Raw genomic sequence first — 21,825 nt, 5'->3', positions numbered from 1 at the left:
TGCCCTACTTCATACGGTAGCTAGCTGTTGGTCCAAAGGAGAATGTGAAAAGCTTAAATCCTGACTTTGTATGGGTGTTTTGTTTTATTACATTCTATTAAAGGAAACCACTTGGCTGGAGCTAGTGACATTGTCTATTTAGAGAAAATATTTAGATGTTAGCTTATAATGTACTTAAAATTTAGAAAAATGCTTGCATGTGAGTGGATATATAATTTACTTCCATAAGTGACTTTCCTGTTGAAAGATGACACTGCTTGATGGTATCACTGTGTGAACTAGTGGCTCAAAGTATCCTCGCCCCAGTTCTGTAAGTTGACGGGTTGTACTTAGAGCTTAAAATTCTATTCATTTGAGTGACACTTGATACACAAGTTCTTTGGTCTTACTACCACCTTTACTTCTCATCCTATACTCATTTTTCATCAAAGTTAACAATTATCATTTGAGATTGACTTATGTTTATGTAATGAGACTTTTCTAGCAGCATTTAATACATCATTCAAAGAACAAGTCTTAACTGAGAAGTACAAGATACCTCATTTTCAAAGTAATTCTTTTTTACGTCCCAGTCATGAAAACTGTAAGGCAGCTTCCTCAAAGGAAGTTAACACTGATGAATCCAGTGCAGCCAGTATTTTGAATATGAGGTGATAAAATCTTTATCACATCCAGCTGGACTGTCCTGTATGTTAGTCTGAGTCTTTTGGAAGTTATTCCTTTTTATTAATTGTATGGTTGTTATGCAGCCATGGAAGGAAAAAGCTGAACATCAAAATCATCAACAATATACCTGAAAGACAAAATACAGTAAAATAAAAAAACAATCTTTAAGGAAGTTCATAATCACTAAGTGGGTATAATTTAAGATTACATACAATTATATACCTAGATGTTTGGAAAGCTATGCTTAAAGAATTGGCCACATCAATTCTATATGAAACTTGTTAGATATTTAAATCTAATATTCTTAGTTTTTCTTCAGCTGTGAATCCTTAAAAACAGTATACATTTGGTAAAACCAACAGGATCTAAACAATCAATTCAAAGGATAAACCAAATCCAAAGATGTATAGTTTTAGTTCTGGCTCTGTTACTGACTTGCTGAGTGAGAAATTCTAGACTTGGGTCTTCATTTTCTCCTCTTTAAAATGCAACACTCTCCCTTCCCTCTGTGCCCCAGGAATGTACCTGGAGAATAAAGCAACTGAAGGCACTCTGAGTTTTCACTTAGAATGCTCAAATGAAAACAATGTTAGGTTACTTTCTCCAGTCTCTTTTTATTAGTCTCAACCATTAACAGCTTTTTAAAAAATTTTTTATCTCAGCCTTATTTAACTGACTATTAACTGCTTTTAGAGCTATGTCAAGCAAATAAAATACCTAAAACAAAATTTCAGTCGATGCTGGAAGTTTAAATCTTAAATACAATACAAAATTTTTGTTTGTTTGTTTTTAAGACGGTTTCGCTCTTTTGTCCAGGCTGGAGTGAAGCGGCATGATCTTGGCTCACTGCAACCTCCGCCCCCGGGTTCAAATGATTCTCCTGCCTCAGCCTCCAGAGTAGCTGGGACTACAGGCATATGCCACCATGCTTGGCTAATTTTTGTATTTTTAGCAGAGATGGGGTTTCTCGATGTTGGCCAGGCTAGTTTTGAACTCCTGACCTCAGGTGATCCACCTGCCTTAGCCTCCCAAAGCGCTAGGATTACAGGTGTGAGTCACTGCACCCGGCCCAAAATGTTTTGAAAATTCACATATTAGTAATCTTCATTTCTGAGATTACAACAGAGAAATCTGGCATGTAGTTGTTGGTTAATTTTTCAATGTGAAATAGGGACTGAGGAGAGTGAGCCAAGGGGTCAAGTCACTATCCTAAAAGGTAAATTTGCAGTGGTAAATTTTTCATATTAATATGAATGTATTTAGGCTTAAAGTCCTAGATCAGTTTAAATTCAGATTAAAAACAAGTTTTGTCACATGCAGATTTGAAATTATGTTCTCCTATTTGCAGCAACAAAAACCTTAAGGTTTGGCAAGCAGTTAGATACCTTAACATATTTGTGAAAGATGAGTCTGCAACCAAAGGCTTTAAATGAGAAACAAAAAAAAAAATCAGAAACAACCTCTATGTTAACTGACCCACAAATTTTCTCATTTTTTATAAAGTCCGAACTAGAAAATAAGACACTACATTTAAAACTTTTTCCAAAAATGGAATTGCAGTTTCATGGAAGCAAATAGAATTTTCCAGTTTTCACAGTATGAACTAGAGAATTCTACATACTTTTTTTTTTTTTTTTTTTTTTTTTTTGAGACAGGGTCATACTCCTATCACTCAGGCTGGAGTGCAGTGGTATGATCTCAGCTGACTGCAGCCTTGACTTCCCGGCTAAGGTGATTCTCCTCCCTCAGATTGCGAAGTAGCTGGGACTACTTGCTTGCACTACCACGCCAGGCTACATATACATCCTTATAGTCACGTTTCTAAATTTTTAAATTGGGAAGATGGCAGGGGCCATTAGAGGAATTATAATTCCTCTCATCTCTGCTGTGATGAGAAACAAGAAAGAATATGGACTATGACTCCCAAGAATAGATTGCTTCCTGCTTGGTCAAGAAGGAAAGAAGATGGATATCTTGGGATTGCTCTTTCTTCTGTATCACTCCCCTGACACCCTGGCATTGCCTAATAATTTGGTAGTTGAGTGGTGTTTGTTTTTGTTTTTATTTTAGACTCCTCATCTCTTAACTCTTTGAATGATTCTTTTTTTTTTTTTTTTTTTTTTTTGAGACGGAGTTTCGCTCTTGTTACCCAGGCTGGAGTGCAATGGCGCGATCTCGGCTCACCGCAACCTCCGCCTCCTGGGTTCAGGCAATTCTTCCTGCCTCAGCCTCCTGAGTAGCTGGGATTACAGGCACGCGCCACCGTGCCCAGCTAATTTTTTGTATTTTTAGTAGAGACAGGGTTTCACCATGTTGACCAGGATGGTCTCGATCTCTTGACCTCGTGATCCACCCGCCTCGGCCTCCCAAAGTGCTGGGATTACAGGCGTGAGCGATTCTTTTTTTTTTTTTTCGAGACAGAGTTTTGCTTTTGTTGCCCAGGCTGGAGTGCAATGGTATGATCTCTGCTCACCACCTCCGCCTCCTGGGTTCAAGTGATTCTCCTGCCTCAGCCTCCCAAGTAACTGGGATTACAGGCATGTGCCACTAAGCCTGGCTAATTTTGTATTTTTAGTAGAGATGAGGTTTCTCTTTGTTGGTCAGGCTGGTCTCGAACTCCAAACCTCAGGTGATCCACCCACCTTGGCCTCTCAAAGTGCTGAGATTACAGGCGTGAGCCACTGTGCCCAGCTTAAAATTTATTTTTTTAGACGTGGTTTTGCTATGTTACCCAAGGTGGCCTTGAACTCCTGGGCTCAAGCAATTCTCCTATTTTAGCCTCCCAAGTAGCTGGGACTATAGGCATGTGCCACTGTGCTTGTCTCCTTTTTTTTTTTTTTTTTTGGAGATGGAGTCTCACTGTGTCGCCCAGACTAGAGTGTAATGGTGCGATTTCGGCTCACTGCAACCTCTGCCTCCTGACAAGTGATTCTTCTGCCTCAGCCTCCTGAGTTGCTGGGATTACAGGCACATACCATCACATCCAGCTAATCTTTGTATTTCCGTTGGCCAGGCTGGTCTCAAACTCCTGACTTCAGATGATCCACTCACCTTGGACTCCCAAAGTGCTGGGATTACAGGCATGAGCCACCACATCCAGCCTGCCTGACTACTTTTTAATGTTCTTTCAAGTAATGGATGAAATAATTCCTTAACACAGCAATCCGCAACCTTTTTGGCACCAGGGACCGGTTTCCTGGAAGAGTTTTTCCATGGACTGGGGGCATAGTTTTGGGATGAAACTGTTCTAACTCGGATCATCAGGCATTAGATTCTCATAAAGAGTGTGTAACCTAGATTGCTCACATGTTCAGTTCAAAGTTCACGCTCCTATGAGAATCTACTGCCTCTGCTGATCTGACAGGAGATGGAGTTTGTAAGCTTGACTTCGGCTCACCTGTTGTGCAGCCTGGTTCCTAACAGGCCACGGAGTGTACTGGTCTGCAGCCTGGGGGTTGGGGACCTCTGCCTTAGCCTCCTGTTACAATTGTAGTTGGAGCACAGTAACAAATCATATTAACATATGTTAGTGTCCAGACATACTGGGAGAATTTTTTCATATAAAAACTACCAGTAGGCCTGCCCGATTAGTGACCTTGTTTGTTAACTTCTTTACATTAGTGACCTTTTTAACTTCAAAATTAAAAACAGAGGAAATTTTTCTTTAAAGAAGTTATTGGAAAATACTAGCACTCTGTAGAAGTGACAAAAGGCTATATTACCAGTATTTTTTTTTTTTTTAGACAGAGTTTTGCTTTGTCTCCAGGCTGGAGTATAGTGACACAATCTTGGTTCATTGCAACCTCTGCCTCCTGGGTTCAAGTGATTCTGCTGCCTCTGCCTCTCAGGTAGCTGGGACCACAGGCGCACGCCACCATGCCCAGCTAATTTTCGTATTTTTAGTAGAGACAGGGTTTCACCATATTGGCCAGGATGGTCATGGTCTCAATCTCTTGACTTCATGATCTGCCCACCTCAGCCTTTAAAAGTGTTGGGATTACAGGTGTGAGCCACAGTGCCTAGCCATTACTAGCATTTTTTTTTTTTGAGATGGAGTTTTGCTCCTGTTGCCCAGGCTGGTGTGCATTGGTGAGATTTCAGCTCACTGCAACCTCCAACTCTTGGGGCTCAAGTGATTCTCCTGCCTCAGCCTCCTGAGTAGCTGGGAATGCAGGCATGTGCCACCAGGCCCAGCTAATTTTTTGTATTTTTAGTAGAGGCAGGGTTTCTTCATGTTGGTCAGGCTTGTCTCGAACTCCCGACTTCAGGTGATCCACCCGCCTCGGCCTCCCATAGTGCTGGGATTACAGGCATGAGCCACCACACCTGGCCTGCATTACTAGCATTTAAAACCAGTTTTTCTTGGATATTCTTCATGTTTAGGCCTACAGATATTACTGCTCATAAAAAACACTAAATGTGAGATAGAAGAATGGAAGGTGAACAGGAAGAGTAAAGTGTGATTGACTATTGAAACCTGTTGTGGCACTTTTCCCTTCTCTCTCTGTGTGTGTGTGTGTGTGTGTGTGTGTGTGTTTAAACAAAATGACTAACAAGAAACAATATGCTAACTGGATAAATAGAAGAGTGAATTAGTGGAGGGCCAAGCATCTTCATATTCACTTACAGTTATGAGTTATAATCAGGCTTAAAACAGATGACTAAACAAAATCAAGAAATGCTGATAACTTTATATAAGTAATGCATAAGGGGCTGGGTGTAGTGGCTCACACCTGTAATCCCAGTACTTTGGCAGGCCAACGCGGGTGGATCACCTGAGTTCAGGAGTTCAAGACCAGTCTGACCAACATTGAGAAACTCTGTCTCTACTAAAAATACAAAATTAGCTAGGTGTGGTGGTGCATGCCTATAATCCCATCTACTCGGGAGAATGAGGCAGGAGAATCACTTGAACCTGGGAGGCGGAGGTTGCGGTGAGCTGAGATCACACCATTACACTCCAGCCTGAACAAGAGAGAAACTCCATCTAAAAAAAAATAAGTTAATGCATAAGGAATGCATAATATGCATAATTTTTTGTATATTGTTTAATTTTGTGTGTTATTTGACTGATCTTTATAGAGAGTTTATATATCTGTTCCAAATAGAAATAACTGGAATGTAGCCTGAGCAACATAGCAAGACCTCATCTCTACAAAATATACAAAAATTAGCCAGGTGTCGTGGCATATGCCTGTCATCCCAGCTACTCGGGAGGCTGAGGCAGGAGGATTCTTTGTACCCAGGAGTTCATGCACAGTTAGCTATGATCATGCCATTGCACTCAAGCCTGGGTGACAAAGTCAGACTCTGTCTCTAAAAAGAAAAAAAAAAACCAATAAAATAAAAATAACAGAAATGTAACTTGTGGATAATTTTTAAACTAAATACAGGAATTCATTGTTTCATGAGATGCTTTTCTACAAAATGAGTCAAATGAACTCAATGATACTTTATCTGGAGCTCGTAAATGTGAAAAAACAAATTTCTTTTTTTTTTTGAGATGGAGTCCCACTCTGTTGCCCAGGCTGGAGGGCAATGGCGCAATCTTGGCTCACTGCAACCTCCGACTTATGGGTTTAAGCAGTTCTCTTGCCTCAGCCTCCCGAGTAGCTGGGATTACAGGTGACCGCCACAATGCCCAGCTAATTTTTTTGTATTTTTAGTAGAGACAGGCTTTCTCCATGTTGGCCAGGCTGGTCTCAAACTCCTGACCTCAGGTGATCCGCCTGCCTTGGCCTCTCAAAGTGCTGGGATTACAGGCATGAGCCACTGCGCCCGGCCTGAAAAAACAAGTATCTTTAGCAAAAAAAAAAAAAAAAAAAAAAAAAAAAGATTCTTTTGAAGGGAAGTAAGCACTCCTTGCTTCTTTGGTGCTCAGATCTCAAGCTTTCTTAAAGTGATAGCATATCTGAAACTGACTACCCATAACTAGATACTGTTTCTTTGAAGATAAAAAGATAAAAACAGTTTTAAAGGATACTACAAAAATTATTATTTCAGGCATGTTAACTACCTTTTTCATTTTCTGTTTTGTGCTTGCTCTAGCTTTGGAAATTGACATGTTACTATGATATGCACATATCATATTTTAAAATACTCTGATCTTTCAGACATATTAAATAAAAATATGCTTACCTAATGAAGGAGCCAGCCAGTATACAATAAAATACTGAGGGAATGCTTCATCAAAACACATGAAATGTAGCGAAAGTGCCAAAGCTGGATTAAATACAGCTCCTGTTAGACTTCCTCCTGTAATACATTTTAAGCAGAGTGATTCAAAATGATTTATCTTACATTTTCTTTTAACTGGAAATAAATGGTTACTAAATGTGACTTTTATTTTAGGTACTCTTAGTCTGTGATCTTCCTTTGCAGAATCACCTGGCATATTATAGAGTATAATAATATATTATAATATGCCAGGTATAAAAAAAGACAAAGGACATTAAAGTTTGAACCCAGTGCTTTTCCTATAGACTATAAAATGGACATTGAAAGTTAATGTGCTCTATTATTGTTCCTACCGCTTTATAAAATAGATTTGGCTGCCCTGAACATTCATCAATTTAAATGAATGAATAATAATAAAGTAAAATGAAAATACAGTTAAATAGATACAATGTCCCAGGATCCTCTTGGGTACAAGCATATCTTTGTATTGAAAAGAAAAGGTAAAATGGACCAATAGACCAAAGCTTTATCATTGGTTCCATTTTTACTTGTCAACAGAGCCCTTAAGAAGTGACCATGAGTAGTCATGAGAGAGAAGCACAAATAATAACTGTTGGCTACTTTTTAGGATTCATGTTCCAGTTCCGCACCCAGGATATCTCTCTGACATGGGGCCTAGGAGTCTATAGTCTGTCCACACAAGGAAGGAATGGCAGGGGAGGCTGGATGCCTTTCCAGCAGTTTTCCCCAGAGCTGTGTCTTTGCTTTTCAAAGTCCAGCCTAAGAGCATCCCTCAGACAGTGACATTTTCAGCAGTTTTTCCAAATGGAAGCTTAGGCACACACCCTTGCCTCTTTTACTTAGCCATAGAGATAGATAGATCCTGAGATCTTCACAAGTTTTATTATTGACATGCCTGTTATTGACACTATAGCCTGTTTTCATGGAAATTAAGTGGCCCTTTCATAAGATTTCACTACTGAGATTTCACAATTGAATAGGCCGAGAACAATGAAGCTGTGTTGAGATGAAGACATTGAGCAAATGAACTAAGCTCACTTAATAGCTAAGAGTTTTTTCTAGCATACCAGCCTCACAGCATGATTCATATTTATGACTCAGCAATTATAAATGATATCATGAACCTTTGGAATCATTCTTGAATAGTCAAATCCAGGAATGTTAAACCTGTAACTGCTAAGGGTGAACAGAATTGTCTGGCTGGCAGCTCGTAATTTCAGTTTGGTTTTACAAAAACTTACTCAGTTCCTGTGTACTAAACACCATGGGCAGAAAGATAAAGACTCACACAGACACTTACAATATAATGTAATATGACCTATGATAATATTAATGACCTGTGACTTTTATGCATGTATTGATAAGAATGGACTGAATCATTACCCTCAATTAATACTTCAGTATTCTAGGCCATGGTATACTGAAGATTTTCTGCTAGATCTAAGATGAACACCATCGATCAGTCTTATGCCATCCTAAAACTCAAACAACTTCACTTCCTTATCTTCTAATCCTCACACAGCAGTTCTGCTCAGTGTGACTTAGTGGTAGCTGCTTCTCCCAGCAAGAGGTTGTCTACTTTCCCTCTCTTGAAAATGAGTTGGCTTTGCAACTTGTGTTGACAGAACGCAGCAGAGTGGAGCTATGTGAATTCTGAATGTGGTAGGAGTGATGCTGTGTGAAGTCTAGGTTCACGTCTCAATAAACCTACCAGCTTCCACTTTTTGCTCTCTTGGAAGAATGCCCTGACCATGTAAGTTTGCTGGTCTAGGCTGCTAGAGGATGAGCGGCTACAAGGAAGAGAACTGAGGCATCTTAGATGACAGCTGACAATTGCCAGACATTTGAATGAGGCTACCTTGGGCTTTCCAGCCTCACCACTGTCCAGGTGAATGCAACTACATGAGTGATCTCAGAGATCTGCCCATCTATAATCCACAGAATCATGCAAAATAAGTTATTCTCTTAAGTTTTGGGATCAGGCATGGTGACTCATGCCTGTAATCCTAACACCTTGGAAGGCCGAGGTGGGTGGATCACTTGAGCCCAGGAGTTTGTGACAAGCTTGGGCAACATAGCAAAACCTCATTTCCTTTTTTTTTTTTCAGTCTCCGTAGAGACTGTCAAAAATTGCCAATGCCGACTATATTTCAAGTCGTCATGGCGGGGTATTAGGAAAAGTTTTCAGTTAGCAGTAATCGCGCCTCAGATAAACCTCATTGGCTACGATACTGCCACTGCACAAAGCTGCAAAATCTCATTTCTATAAGAAATACAAAAATTAACTGGGTGTGGTGCCACATGATCTCAGCAACTTGGAAGGCTAAGGCAGGAGAATCACCTGAGCCTGTGGAGGCTGAGACTGCAGTGAGCTGAGATTGTGCCACTGCTCTCCAGCCTGGGTAACAGAGTGAGACCCTGTCTCAAAAAAAAAAAAGTTTTGAATGGTTACACCACAATAGTTAACTGATACAGAAATCCATGTCAGGTATGGGTTCTGTGTTAACAACAGCCAAAAACACGGCATTGGCTTTAATGTCTTACTGGATAATTCTTTGTTGGGCGGTCCTGTGCACCGTAGTATGTTTAGCAGCATCCCTGGCCTCTACCCAGATGGCAGTAGCTCACTCTTTCTCCCCATATTGTAACAACCAAAAATGTCCCCTGGGGGGAAACTCCCCAGTTGAGAATTACTGTCCTTGAGAAACACTGGTGTTTGTGTATGAGAAGACATATAGAAGGTAGTTTATTATAGCAAATAACTAGGAAAAACCTAAATGTTCATTCATAGGGAAATAGCCCTAAACAAAGTTACTATTATTTTGGAATATCATGCAGTATTTTGAAATAATGAGAGAAATCTCTTTACTACCATAGGTAGATATCCAAGATGTATCATTGAACAACTACCACCAAAAAAAGCAAACTGTTTCCTCATCCTGTATCTTCTATGTTATAAATGACCCGTGACTATGTCCTGCCCTTCCTCCAATACATATCTCCAAACGCTTATCTGCATTCCACAACTACCCCAACTATCTGTGTAACTACTTGCCCCTTAAAGGACATCCAGATAGTTGTTTCTGGCTTTTGGCTATGAGGAATAAGCCTGCTGAGTAAGGTATGATACTTTTTATGTTCACACAAGTATACAAATATTCAATAATATATATAATAGTATATAATTCCTGTAGGGTCTTATCTATATGTATAATAAATGCACATAAAAAGAGTTTGGGCCTGGGTATGATGGCTAGTGCCTGTAGTCCCAGCACTTTGGCAGGCCAAGATGGGCGGATCACGAATCCAGAAGTTGGAGACTAGCCTGAGCAACATAGCATAACTTCCGTCTCTACAAAAAATACAAAAATTGGCTGGGTGTGGTGGCATGTACCTGTGGTCCCAGCTACTGGGGATGCTGACGTGGGAGGATCCTGTGAGCTCAGGAGACAGAGGTTGCAGTGAGCCATGATGCACCACTGCACTCCAGCCTGGGTGATAGAGTAAAGCCCTGTCTCAAAAACAAAAACAAAAACAAAACAGTTTGGTGCTGGGCATGGTGGCTCATGCCGGTAATCCTAGCACTTTGGGAGGCCGAGGCTGGGGGATCATTTGAGGTCAGGAGTTCAAGATCAGCCTGAAACCCTGTCTCTACTAAAAATACAAAAATTAGCCAAGTGTGGTGGTGGGTGCCTGTAACCCTAGCTACTCAGGAGGCTGAAGCAGGAGAATCACTTGAACCTGTGAGACAGAGGTTGCAGTGAGCAGAGATCCCACCACTGCACTCTAGCCTGGGTGACAGAACAAGACTCCATCTCAAAAAAACAAAAAAACAAAAAAACAAAAAAAAACCAGTTTGGAAGGATGTAACACAAACATCAGAGACAAGAATTACCCTGGTGGGAAGAGTAGGCAGGGAAGGAGAGGAGATAGGCACAGAGGCATGGAAGATGGCAGTCAAAAGGTACTTTAGTATTTGAAATTTTTACATAGAGAACATATCATGCATTGTATAATGAAACATGAATTATTTTTTAAAGAATCATCAGGCATAGAACTATCAGAAGATGGCTTTGAAAACCAAGTTACTGTTTATTGACATTTGAAGCAGAGACGACAATTGTGCATGTTGAAGAAGAGGTATAACTGGGAGATCCAGCTAGTCAACTGCCAAGAGTCAGAGACAGTATGAATTTGGTGAAATTACCACATCCAGAGGCTAAGTCTCAAATCTGGCAATTTTAGGTACTAAAGTTTCTCAACATTCCTAAAGGGAATAAAATTCTCTGTGACAGAAGAATACTAGTTAAAATCACGTAACACACATGTAGAAGGTGCAAGGTCAATTTATTAATTTATAGTTGAAGCTAGCTTTCTAGTGAACGGAATATTTGTCTTCCCTCTCCAGAGCACCCATTTTAATGAGCACGGAAGCAAAGCAAAAGGAGTGTTATCAGACCACGATAAGCTCTGATAAAATGTCATTGTCCAGAGTTGAAAATACCTCTCTAATGACAAGGTTGCTTGTTTTCCCCAAATTCAGTCTCTATCCCTGGACATAATAATTTCAAAGTTTGCATCTCCAAACTCCACTTTTCATTTCTGGTTTGTATTCCATTGATATGCTAATGTTACTAAGCTAGCTAGCTAGCTTGCTGTTTTCTTTTCTTTTCTTCTTTTTTTTTTGAGACAGATTCTTGCTCTGTCACCCAAGGTAGAATGCAGTGGCGCAATCTTAGCTCACTGCAACCTCCACCTCCCCAGTTCGTGATTCTCATTCCTCAGCTTCCTGAGTAGCTGGGACTACAGGCACGAGCCACCATGCCCAGCTAATTTTTGTATTTTAAATACAGACTGGGTTTCGTCATGTTGGCCAGACTGGTCTCGAACTCCTGGCCTCAAGCGATCAGCCCACCTCAGCCTCCCAAAGTGTTTGGATTACAGGCGTGATCCATTGTGCCTGGCCTGTTTTCAAATTAGTTGTTATCCTTACAGACCTAGAAGAATGACATTAGATTGTTCTCAGATGTGGGGAACACCTAGGGATTTGTACCAAAATCTTTGACATATTTGCAATGGACAAATTTCTGTATAAAAGTTACAATTTACATTTTCCTGAATTTGTCCCAAAAGGAGTTGTGAGCAATAAAACTGATCAAGTTATATGCAAAAATGATCAAATTATATTGGAAGCCTGTTAGAAATATAGAGGGAAATAATAATGATAATATTTCCCAACCACTTCATATAATCCAGATACTATGCTATGAACCTGAATTATTATTCCTCATCCTAGTCTCATGAGATAGTATTATTCTTCATTTTAGAGAGGAGAAAATTGAGGCCCAAAGTAAGTATCTAGCCTAAGGGCACAGTCTTTTTTTAAAATCGAAACAAGATCTCACTCTTTTACCCAGGCTGGAGGGCACTGGCATGATCTCGGCTCACTGCAACCTCTGCCTCCCAGGTTCAAGTGACTCTACTCCTTCAGCCTCTCAAGTAGCTGGGATTACAGGTGCCTGCCACCATGCCAGGCTAATTTTTGTATTTTTAGTAGAGACAGGGTTTCACTATGTTGGCCAGGCTGGTCTTGAACTCCTGACCTCAGGTGATCCGCCCGCCTTGGCCTCCCAAAGTGCTGAGATTGCAGGCGTAAGCCACTGCCCCCAGCCTTAACCACTGTATTATACTGGCATAACAAAATAAGTTTGGACCTTTGAAGGTGTTTTTAATTTGCAAATTGGTAATAGCTCCTATTTAAAAAGAACCTATGTTCCCTTCTCTCTTTTTTTGTTTTTGAGACAGAGTCTTGCTCTGTCGCTCAGGCTGAAGTGCAGTGGCATGATCTCGGCTCACTCCAGGGCTCAAGGGATCCTTCCACCTCCACTCCGCATTAGCTGGGACTATAGGCACAAACCATCAGGCCCCCCCTAATTTTTGTATTTTTTGTACAGATGGGGTTTTGCTATGTTGACCAGGCTGATCTTGAACTCCTGGGCCCAAGCAATCCACCTACCTCAGCCTCTGAAAGTGTTGGGATTATAGGTGTGAGCCACCACACCCAGCCACCCTTCTTTTTTGACAGATAATCTTACTATGTTCATGATTTAGAAAGATACCCCAAATTCCTGACTGGATAATGGAATGAAGTAAAAATGCTAAAATTTTTTCAGGTAACTTATTATACTAAAATAAGTCTTCCAAAATAGCCCTTAGACATAAAATACGGAATACCCAGGTATGTATTATTTCTTTTCTTTTTTTTTTTGAGACGGAGTCTCACTCTGTCGCTCAGACTAGAGTGCAGTGGCACAATCTCGGCTCACTGCAACCTCTGCCTCTTGTGTTCAAGCGATTCACCTGCCTCACCCTCTTGAGTGGGTGGGACTATAGGTGCCCACCACCAGGGCTGGCTAATTTTTGTATTTTCAGTAGAGACAGGGTTTCACCATGTTGGCCAGGTTAGTCTCAAACTCTTGACCTCAAGTGATCCACCCACCTTTGCCTCCCAAAGTGTTGGTATTACAGGCGTGAGCCACTATGTCTGGCCCTTGTATTATTTCTTTCTGTGTAACTTTTTAGAGTAAACAGAGTATTTCATAGTTCATTCATTTATTCTAAAAATACTGTTTACTTTGTACCAGGTCCTATGCTAAGATCTGGATATATGTTATGATAAATAAAACAAATGTGGTCTATAGACTCAAAGCTTATCATCTGGTAGAGGAAAACAGGCATTGTGTCAGAAAACAACATAATTTAAAATTCTGTGAAATAAATGAACAGTATGCGGTAATAAAGACAACTTATATGTGGAAAATAAGATGTTTTTCAATATCTAATTATGCATAAAACATGAATGCAGCTCTCTCTCAAACTGGTCATTGAACTAAATTTTCCCAGAGCCCAAAGTAAGGAAGATTTGCTTGAAATCTGATTAACAGTTTTAGGTCTAATATGTTAATAAATCACACAGCTCTTTTTTTTTTTTTTAATGCTATTGGGGAAGCCAGTAAATACATGATAAATGGTAATGACATCAATGGGGCTCTGTCTGCAAATCAAAATTTAGGGTGCTAAATCAATAAATACACAGACACTTGGTCACTGGCTACCCTAGGAGCCTGTGACTATATTGCTCGACACTTAACGTTCTGTAATCCTACACTACAAAATCAGTTATTTTGATGTACCCCGTATTGGTGACTTCTGAGTGCCTTCAAAGTACAAGTGATTACAGAAATCTCCCAATATACACCTTTGTCAAATCTGTACTTGTAGTATCTAAGAAGTTTAAAAAAGATATATCAAAATAACTTGTAATGATGCCTGACTTAGCCAACTGTCCCAAGACAGCCCTATTGGTAACAATTATGTTCCGAAGTTATGATTTATAGCCATAGAAAATAATAGGGAAATATGTGGCTTAGTGCAGCATTTCACAAAATATGTTCGCTTTTGCTACACACTCCTAGACGAGAGGATCTCGTAAGTTTGAAAAACTGTGCTCCAAATCCTCCTCTTGGAGTTTCACAATACATAGAAGCTCTGTGAAATCTTAAAATTAGAAAACCTGTTTAATCCAGTGTTTGCCAAATTTTTTAGGCAGCAACATCATTTTGTAACTTAAAAATTGAATAAATTGTGGTGAAATATATGTAACATAAAATATGCCATTTTAGCCATTTTTAGGTGTGTAAGTCATTGGTGTTACATTCACAATGCTGTTTCACCAGCAGCACTATTTCTAAAGGTTTTCATAAGAGAAACTTTGTATCCATTAAACAATAAGTCCCCATTCCTTCCTCCTCCCCACAGTCCCTGGTAACTCTATTCTACTTTCTGTCTCTATGAATTTGCCTATTCTAGATATTTCATATATGGAGAGTCATACAGTATTTGTCTTTTTGTGTCTGGCTTATTTTGCTTAGCATAATATTTTTGAGGTTCCTTCATGTTGTAGTATATATCATAACTTCATTCCTTTTTATGGCTGAATATCTTCAACTGTGTGTGGTTTTGTAACTTTGAGGAGCACACTGTGGAAATCCTGATAATGAAATCTGTATGAGCTTTAGTGCCAGTTGGAACCATGGTTCTAGGACAGTCTAGTTATGTAAGCTTAGATAAGTCATTTCACTTTCTGGGCCTCACTTTATTTAAAATGGAAAGAATGTATTCATCAATGGGTTGTTGTAAGGATTAATTAAAATAACTCATAAATTTCCTAGCAAAATGCTTGGACTGTAACAGCTGACAAGTGAATATTCTTATCTCTCTTATATTGGCAGAAAACAAAAAAAGGGAAGATCATACTGCATTATAAATTTCTGTAACTGGTAGTAATCAACAATTGTCTATTTTGTTCTACCCATGCAAATAGAGTCTAGCACTGTCCAATACCGTAGCCACTAGCTACAGCACAATTTGACAACTGACCACTTACAATGTGGCTACTGTGGATGAGGAACTGAATCTAATTTCAGTTAATTTAAGTGTATATAGCCACATGGAGCTAGTGGCTATCGAATTGGACAGTGCAGGTCTAAAGCAGTGGTTCTTTACCTTGGTTTCATAATGGGATCATCTAGGAAGCTTTAAAATATACCGCCACCTAGGCCCTTTGCCAGAGAAATTAGATTTTAATCTGTGGGCCCAGAATAAGCATGTTTATAGAGCTCCCCAGGTGATTTTAATACAGAGAGAACCACTGCTCTAGTGATCCCTTTATACCCTCCCTCTACCCCATCAATTAGTGCCCTCATTTCAAGAAAAGAAGAGCAGTGTTTTTGATGCCTTCATATTTTACAGATTCCTTCTAATAACTTTCCTTACATCTATGACTGGATCAAATATTATTTGTGTCTCTTCTCAAATTTTTTGTCACTGATAAAATAGGGAATGGCTAATATATACAGTACTATCTATGGAATCATAAATATGTATTAAAAGTGCACAGAATATCAACTTCAGGCTAATCAGGAGAGAGAAGAGGAACATAGGTATTGAAAGATCCAACTGTAGTTAATGTTCTATTGATATAAAAATTCTTTTAAGTTTTTACTGTTTTTAATTGTGGAAATACAGAGCTAAACCATGGCATAACTCTTTTTTGCAGGGAAAATTCTGTTAATATACAGGGGATGTTTCTGCTTTAGCTAAAATCTAAAACTTCAATAAATAAGCAACTATTCACCAATCCCTCAAATATGCCTGTACCTGTCACTCTCTTTGTTTCTTTTTTGAGACAGATTCTTGCTGTGTCGCCCAGGCTGCAGTGCAGTAGTACAATCTCGGCTCACTGCAAACTCCACCTCCTGGGTTCAAGCTATTTTCCTGCCTCAGCCTCCCAAGTAGCTGGGATTACAGGTGTGCACCACCATGCCTGGCTAATTTTTGTATTTTTAGTAGAGATAGGGTTTCACCATGTTGGCCAGGTTGCTCTTGAACTCCTGACCTCAGGCAATCCACCTGCCTTGGCCTCCCAAAGTGTTGGGATTACAGGCGTAATCCACCATGCCTGGCCTTTCTTTTTCTTTTGAGACAGACAGGGTCTCTATCACCTAGGCTGGAGTGCAGTGGCACTATCACAGCTCACCACAGCCTCAACCTCCTGGACTCAGGTGATCCTCCCACCTTAGCCTCCCAAGTATCTGGGACTACAGGTGTGCACCACCACACTCAGATAATTTTTGCATTTTTTGTAGAGATGAGATTTCTCTATATTGCCCAGGCTAGTCTCGAATTTCTGGGCTCAAGCAATCCGCCCACCTCAGCCTCCCAAAGTTCTGGGATGACAGGTGTGAGCCAGTGCGCCCAGTCCCCTTCATTCTCCTATACCACTTATTTCCATTTATGTCTACTTAAAAAGTGGTACTAGACCTATAAGGCTTTCATTTTTACCCTAGAAGGTCAAGTACACATTTAGGAGTCCTTATCTTGAAGTTTACTTCTAGTCATGGTTTCACTTTTAATGGGCAGAAGATAACTATTACCACAAATTTCCTTTCTTGTTATTTCTGCCTCCACAGTGTTTTATAATTTAGAATGTAGTCCCAATAAAGATATTCTGTTGTAAAATTTAAAATGACACATTTCATCATTAAATTCTTGTGTTTTGGATTTCTTCCTCCCATCTAGGACTAGATTTCCCACTGCATCTGAGATCTGTCAAAGTAAACAAATGGTTTAAAAGGAATCAACAGATTTCTCAAGAGTTATATTTTAAAAAGCATCTTTAATTTGAAGCAAGTTTTCATTTAAACACATTTTTCTTGATAGGTCATTTAAAAGTTCATGTATAACTTAAAATGAATTATTAAGGAAATAAGAAATTTCATAACTCAAAATGATTAAGGAAATAAGATATGACTTTAAGTAATTTATAGGACTAAAATAGAACTACAAAATTTCTACTCTCTGCTCTTATACTAACCAGTCATGTACTTTGTGCTTTAAATCGAAAGGAACTTTGTAAAGCCAGGATCATTTTTCAGTAAGAGTATCAGAAAAGATCTATACCACCTTGGCATGAAGAAAGAGGCAGTTAAATGTTATCTTTCCTTTCTACCATTAAAACAATCCCTTTGAAGGATATCTGAACCCTTGGCAATATCTCACATCTCAGTTTCAGCACACAGGTGGCTCCATTCTCGGGGTGTTCAAAAAAAGCACTGCATGAAGGCTCTATGTGTCGGCCCTACTGGTTAAGAATGGGCTGCAAAGTGGTTAGAATAATGGGGATACCAGCATTTACCTCACAGCGGGGTTGGGGGGTTTCAAATGTATTTTAGTAAATCACTTAGAGTCTCATGCCATAGAGGCTCTAGAAGTGCCAAGTGTTTGGTGGGAATGACAAACCTGCATAGACCAAAAAGGTGATGAGCGCAGCCAGCAGGTGGATACGGAGCTTGGCGCGGACCTCCTGGAAGTGCAGCAGAGCGCTGTGGAAGAGAAAGGAGCAGACGGCCTCTGTGATGACCGCTTTGGACAAGTCGACTTGGATGGGATTCTTGCAAGCGAAGCTCCTCTCGCTGACGTGATACTGGGTCAGACCCAGGCTCCAGAGGGCGCCTGTGCAGTACCTGCTGCACAGGGCACTAACCAGCTGAGCCAACAGCCTCACCGCACCCGTCTCGGGGGACAAGCCCCCTAGCATCATCTGCATCATCACGCCGCACGGGTTGCTGAACGTGCCCACCAGAGTCAGGCCATGCACCAGCGAGAAGAAGTAGACGAGCGTCAGCGTCCAGGTTGGGTGCGCAGGGTGCTGCTCGCTCAGCAGTTGCAGTTCGTGGGTGCAGCAGCAGAGCTGGAAGGTAGCTAGAAACTCCAGCACGAAGGCGTGGGCCACTGGCCTGTGCAGCTGCTGCTGGGCGACCACGCGGGCCAGCCCCATGAGCAGCACGATCGACAGCATCAGTCCCAGCGAGGTGCAGGTGTCCTGAAGCTCGGGCCGGAGTCCCAGCAGCGCCGACATGGCTCCGTCGCCGCCTGAGCCGGTTGCGGGCTCCAGCTCTGGGCAGGAGGCGGTCTCCGGGCCAGAGTCCTAAGTCCGCAGCCCCTCCCTTCCTCACGCCCCTCGGGGCGGGCCGATTCAGGACGAGTAGGAGGCCCCGGGGCGGCACGCTGGGGGAGTCCTCCCCGCCTCCACTGCTCGGCGCTGAGGTGTTGGAACCAGAGCCGGAGCCTGGGAGGCGGGGAGGCGGGGAGGCGAGGGGCGGCGAAGGGAGCTAGTGGAAAAGAAAAACAATCTGAGGCCCAGAGAATAAGGGAATTAGGAGCAGAGGTGGGAGGAAGACAGAGCTAGGAAGAAGTCTCTAGGTCTCCTGCTGCTGCTGATTCTGTGCTGAGCCTGTTTTCACTGCCTGGAATGGTGCATTCACATCGATAGGCTCTGTCTGGCACCTTAATCTAGGGCGCTGGCCGAGGGGCCAAAGGTCAGCCGAGCCCGCCGCTCACTCACCCTCAGCGCACTTGCCCTCAGCGCACTTGCCCTCAGCGTCTCCCTCAGTGCCTGGAGGCGGGCGTGGCGGGGGGAGGGCCGGGAGCGGCGTCTGGGACGCAGCGCTCTCGGTGCCCACTGCGCAGGCGTGCTGCGGCCCTTGCGCCCCAGCGGGCGGCAACTCCTGGACCCTGGCGCGGAGAGGAGCCGCGCAGTGGAGCGCCCACCGTTGATTTGAAACGAGGATCTTGGATTTTTTTCTTTCCCGGCTCCAGACTGTAAAACTGTGGAGCTGGAAAGACGTCTAAAGGTCATCTCAGACAGGCACCTAATTTCTATCAATGGGGCGACTGAAATTGAGAAGGGAGACGCAGCCCGGGGTGGGGGGACGGGCAGGTTAGTGGACGTAGACTTGTGAGGCAGAGCCTCCTGGAGCCTTGCTTTTCTTCACCTGCCGAAAAACGTTTCTAAAAATGGTGGTAATATATGCCAGATAAAATAGGCCACTTTAACCAGTTTAAGTGTATATTTCAGTGGCATCGATTACCTTTACAGTGTTCACAGTTACCTCTTTTTTCCAGAACTTGAGCGGTGATTCTTTGACGTGCAGCCTAGTTTTAGCATGTGACGCTCTTTATAACCCTTGGCTCGAACTATTTACTTATAATAATACGAAACAGTTGTGTCTTACTGTTATATGCACTCTTCCTACGTGAAGAGGAAACAATAGGTAACTGGAGAGGTCTGTTTCCCAGAACTGGGGGTCGGGGCGCACCTCCTCCATCTGCTTTGAAAGCAGGAAAACGGCTGCGCGAGGTGACGCGCGCCTATGGTCCCCAGCACTCCGAGGATGAGGCGGGAAAACTGCTCGAGCCCAGGACTTCCAGGCTGCAGTGAGCCGAGATCGCGCCACTGCACCCCTGCCTGGGACACAGAGCGAGACGTTGTTTTTAAATGATTGATAGATAGGTAGATAGATAGATAGATAGATAGATAGATAGATAGATAGATAGATAGACAGATAGACAGATAAATAAATAAATAAAATCCGGGCGCGGTGGCTCACGCCTGTAATCCCAGCACTTTGGGAGGCCGAGGTGGGCAGATCACCTGAGGTCGGGAGACGAGCCTGGCCAGCATGGAGCAACCCCATCTCTATTAAAAATGCAAAATTAGCCGTGCGTGGCAGTGCATGCCTGTGAGTCCCAGCTACTCGGGAGGCTGAGGCACGAGAATCGCTTGAACCTGGGAGGCGGAGGTTGCAGTGAGCCGAGATCGCACCACTGACTCCAGCCTGGGCAACAAGAGCGAAACTCCTTCAAATAAGCAACAACAACAACAACAACAAAACACCCCATGAAAACCACTTAGTACTGAGCCCCAGGATGAAGAAAATGTTCTATAAGTGGTAGCTTACAGTGGAAACAGCAGCAGGTTTCAGCAGCTGAAGTCCACGGCTCTTGCCACCGCATCCCAATCCCAACAGCTCGTCCCCTGGGGTGGCCCATTGTGGGAGCAGAGTGGAAGAGAATGTTGGTTTACTCAGACCCCCGCCTAGAGAGATTCTGTGCTAATGGCTGGAGTGCAATGGCATGATCTTGGCTCACTGAAACCTCTGCCTCCTGGCTTCAAGCAATTCCTATACCTCAGCCTCCTGATAGCCGAGGTTACAGGCATGAAGCACCACGCCCGGCTAATTTTTGTATTTTTAGTAGAGATGGGGTTTCACCATGTTGGCCAGGCTGGTCTCAAACTCCTGCCTCGACCTCCCAAAGTGCTGGATTACAGGTGTGAGCCACCATGCCCAGCGATGCCTGTATATAGCATCCTTGTGCAAATGGGCCATTCATCATCTATTCTGCCTGCTGATGTCAGTGTACCACTGACACTGAAAAAGGTTACATTCAAGGAAATGCAATGGTAACAGCCTAATGAGTTCAAGAGAAGACGTAGTTGAAAGGTGAGTCATGTGTTTGTGCCATAAAATCTGAAATGATAATTTAACAATACTAGCAAATGAGTTATCATTTCCATGCAGGCTCTGGGTAAGACATGCATTTGTGTTCGTCATCAATGAAGCATAATAACAATCTTTATGACAGAGTTGCTGGAGCCATGTGCATATGGTGGATGATGTAGTGTCATGAGTTAAAGGTTTTGAGGATCAGCAGAGGCCAAAAGGTCTATATTGCTTCCATTCAAACAGGTTCCAGTCATGGCATTATGAGTAATAACAGCATTGCTACCTTCAGGAGTGGGAGCTATGAAATTAGCAAAGACTGGTGCATTTGAAAATAAAGAAGGCCAGGTGTGTCGGCTCATGCCTGTAATCACAGCACTTTGGGAGGCTGAGGAGGGAGGATTACCTAGGTCAGGAGTTTGAGACCAATATGAACAATATGGTGAAACCCCACCTATACTAAAACTACAAAAATTAGCCAGGTGTGGTGGTATACACTTGTAATCCCAGCTACTGGGGAGGCTGAGACAGGAGAATTGGTTGAACCTTGGAGGCAGAGGTTGCAGTGAGCTGAGATTGTGCCATTGCACTCCAGCCTGGGTGACAGAGGGAGACTTCATCTCAAAAAGAAAAAAAGAAAAGAAAAAGAAAAGAAAGAACATAAAAAGTTCCTAAACCAGAATAGAAAGACATGACACCTGGACACTACAAAGCATCTTCATGTGCACTGACTTGACAACAAACAATACCTGAATACTTCTTCTCTACTCATTATTCTAAATTTTCATCGGTAAATCACCATAGCTCACATGCGCTCATGAGTTTTGCAATTTATTTTAAAATATATTATTAATATTCCCTCCACCTGCACACACTCTAGACCAGGGCCTTGCACACTCCAGGGAAATAGTTTTTTATGGAAGGTGGTGGCAGCAATTTTGCACCCCCCTCCACCCCACTGCCTCTTGGGACATTTGCATTGTTTGGAGACAGTTTTGATTGTCACAGCAGGTGGGAGCACGGGTTGCTACTGGCATCTGGCAGGCAGAGGCCAGGG

At 42.1% G+C, this 21,825-nt stretch overlaps 1 protein-coding gene and 1 non-coding gene across 2 annotated transcripts; both read right to left on the bottom strand.

The window, feature by feature from the left end:
* Positions 1-473: 473 nt before the first annotated feature.
* On the bottom strand, positions 474-18,365 carry AQP11 (aquaporin 11). The gene is made up of 3 exons (XM_012469595.2): positions 17,725-18,365; positions 6,805-6,921; positions 474-793 (listed from the first exon to the last, which is right to left on the bottom strand). The coding sequence occupies exons 1-3, from the start codon at positions 18,341-18,343 to the stop codon at positions 714-716; spliced, it is 816 nt and encodes a 271-aa protein (XP_012325018.1). The 5' UTR covers positions 18,344-18,365; the 3' UTR covers positions 474-713.
* Positions 8,973-9,113, bottom strand: LOC135270364 (U4 spliceosomal RNA). The gene has a single exon (XR_010338513.1). It is a non-coding gene; the product is annotated as a U4 spliceosomal RNA (small nuclear RNA).
* Positions 18,366-21,825: the final 3,460 nt, after the last annotated feature.

This window comes from Aotus nancymaae, unplaced genomic scaffold, assembly GCF_030222135.1.
Source record: "Aotus nancymaae isolate 86718 unplaced genomic scaffold, 86718_ANA_hifiasm-v0.15.2.pri h1tg000059l, whole genome shotgun sequence".
NCBI lineage: Eukaryota > Metazoa > Chordata > Mammalia > Primates > Aotidae > Aotus > Aotus nancymaae.
Note: the sequence above shows the minus strand (reverse complement) of the source record. Positions and strands in the feature narration are given on the sequence as shown.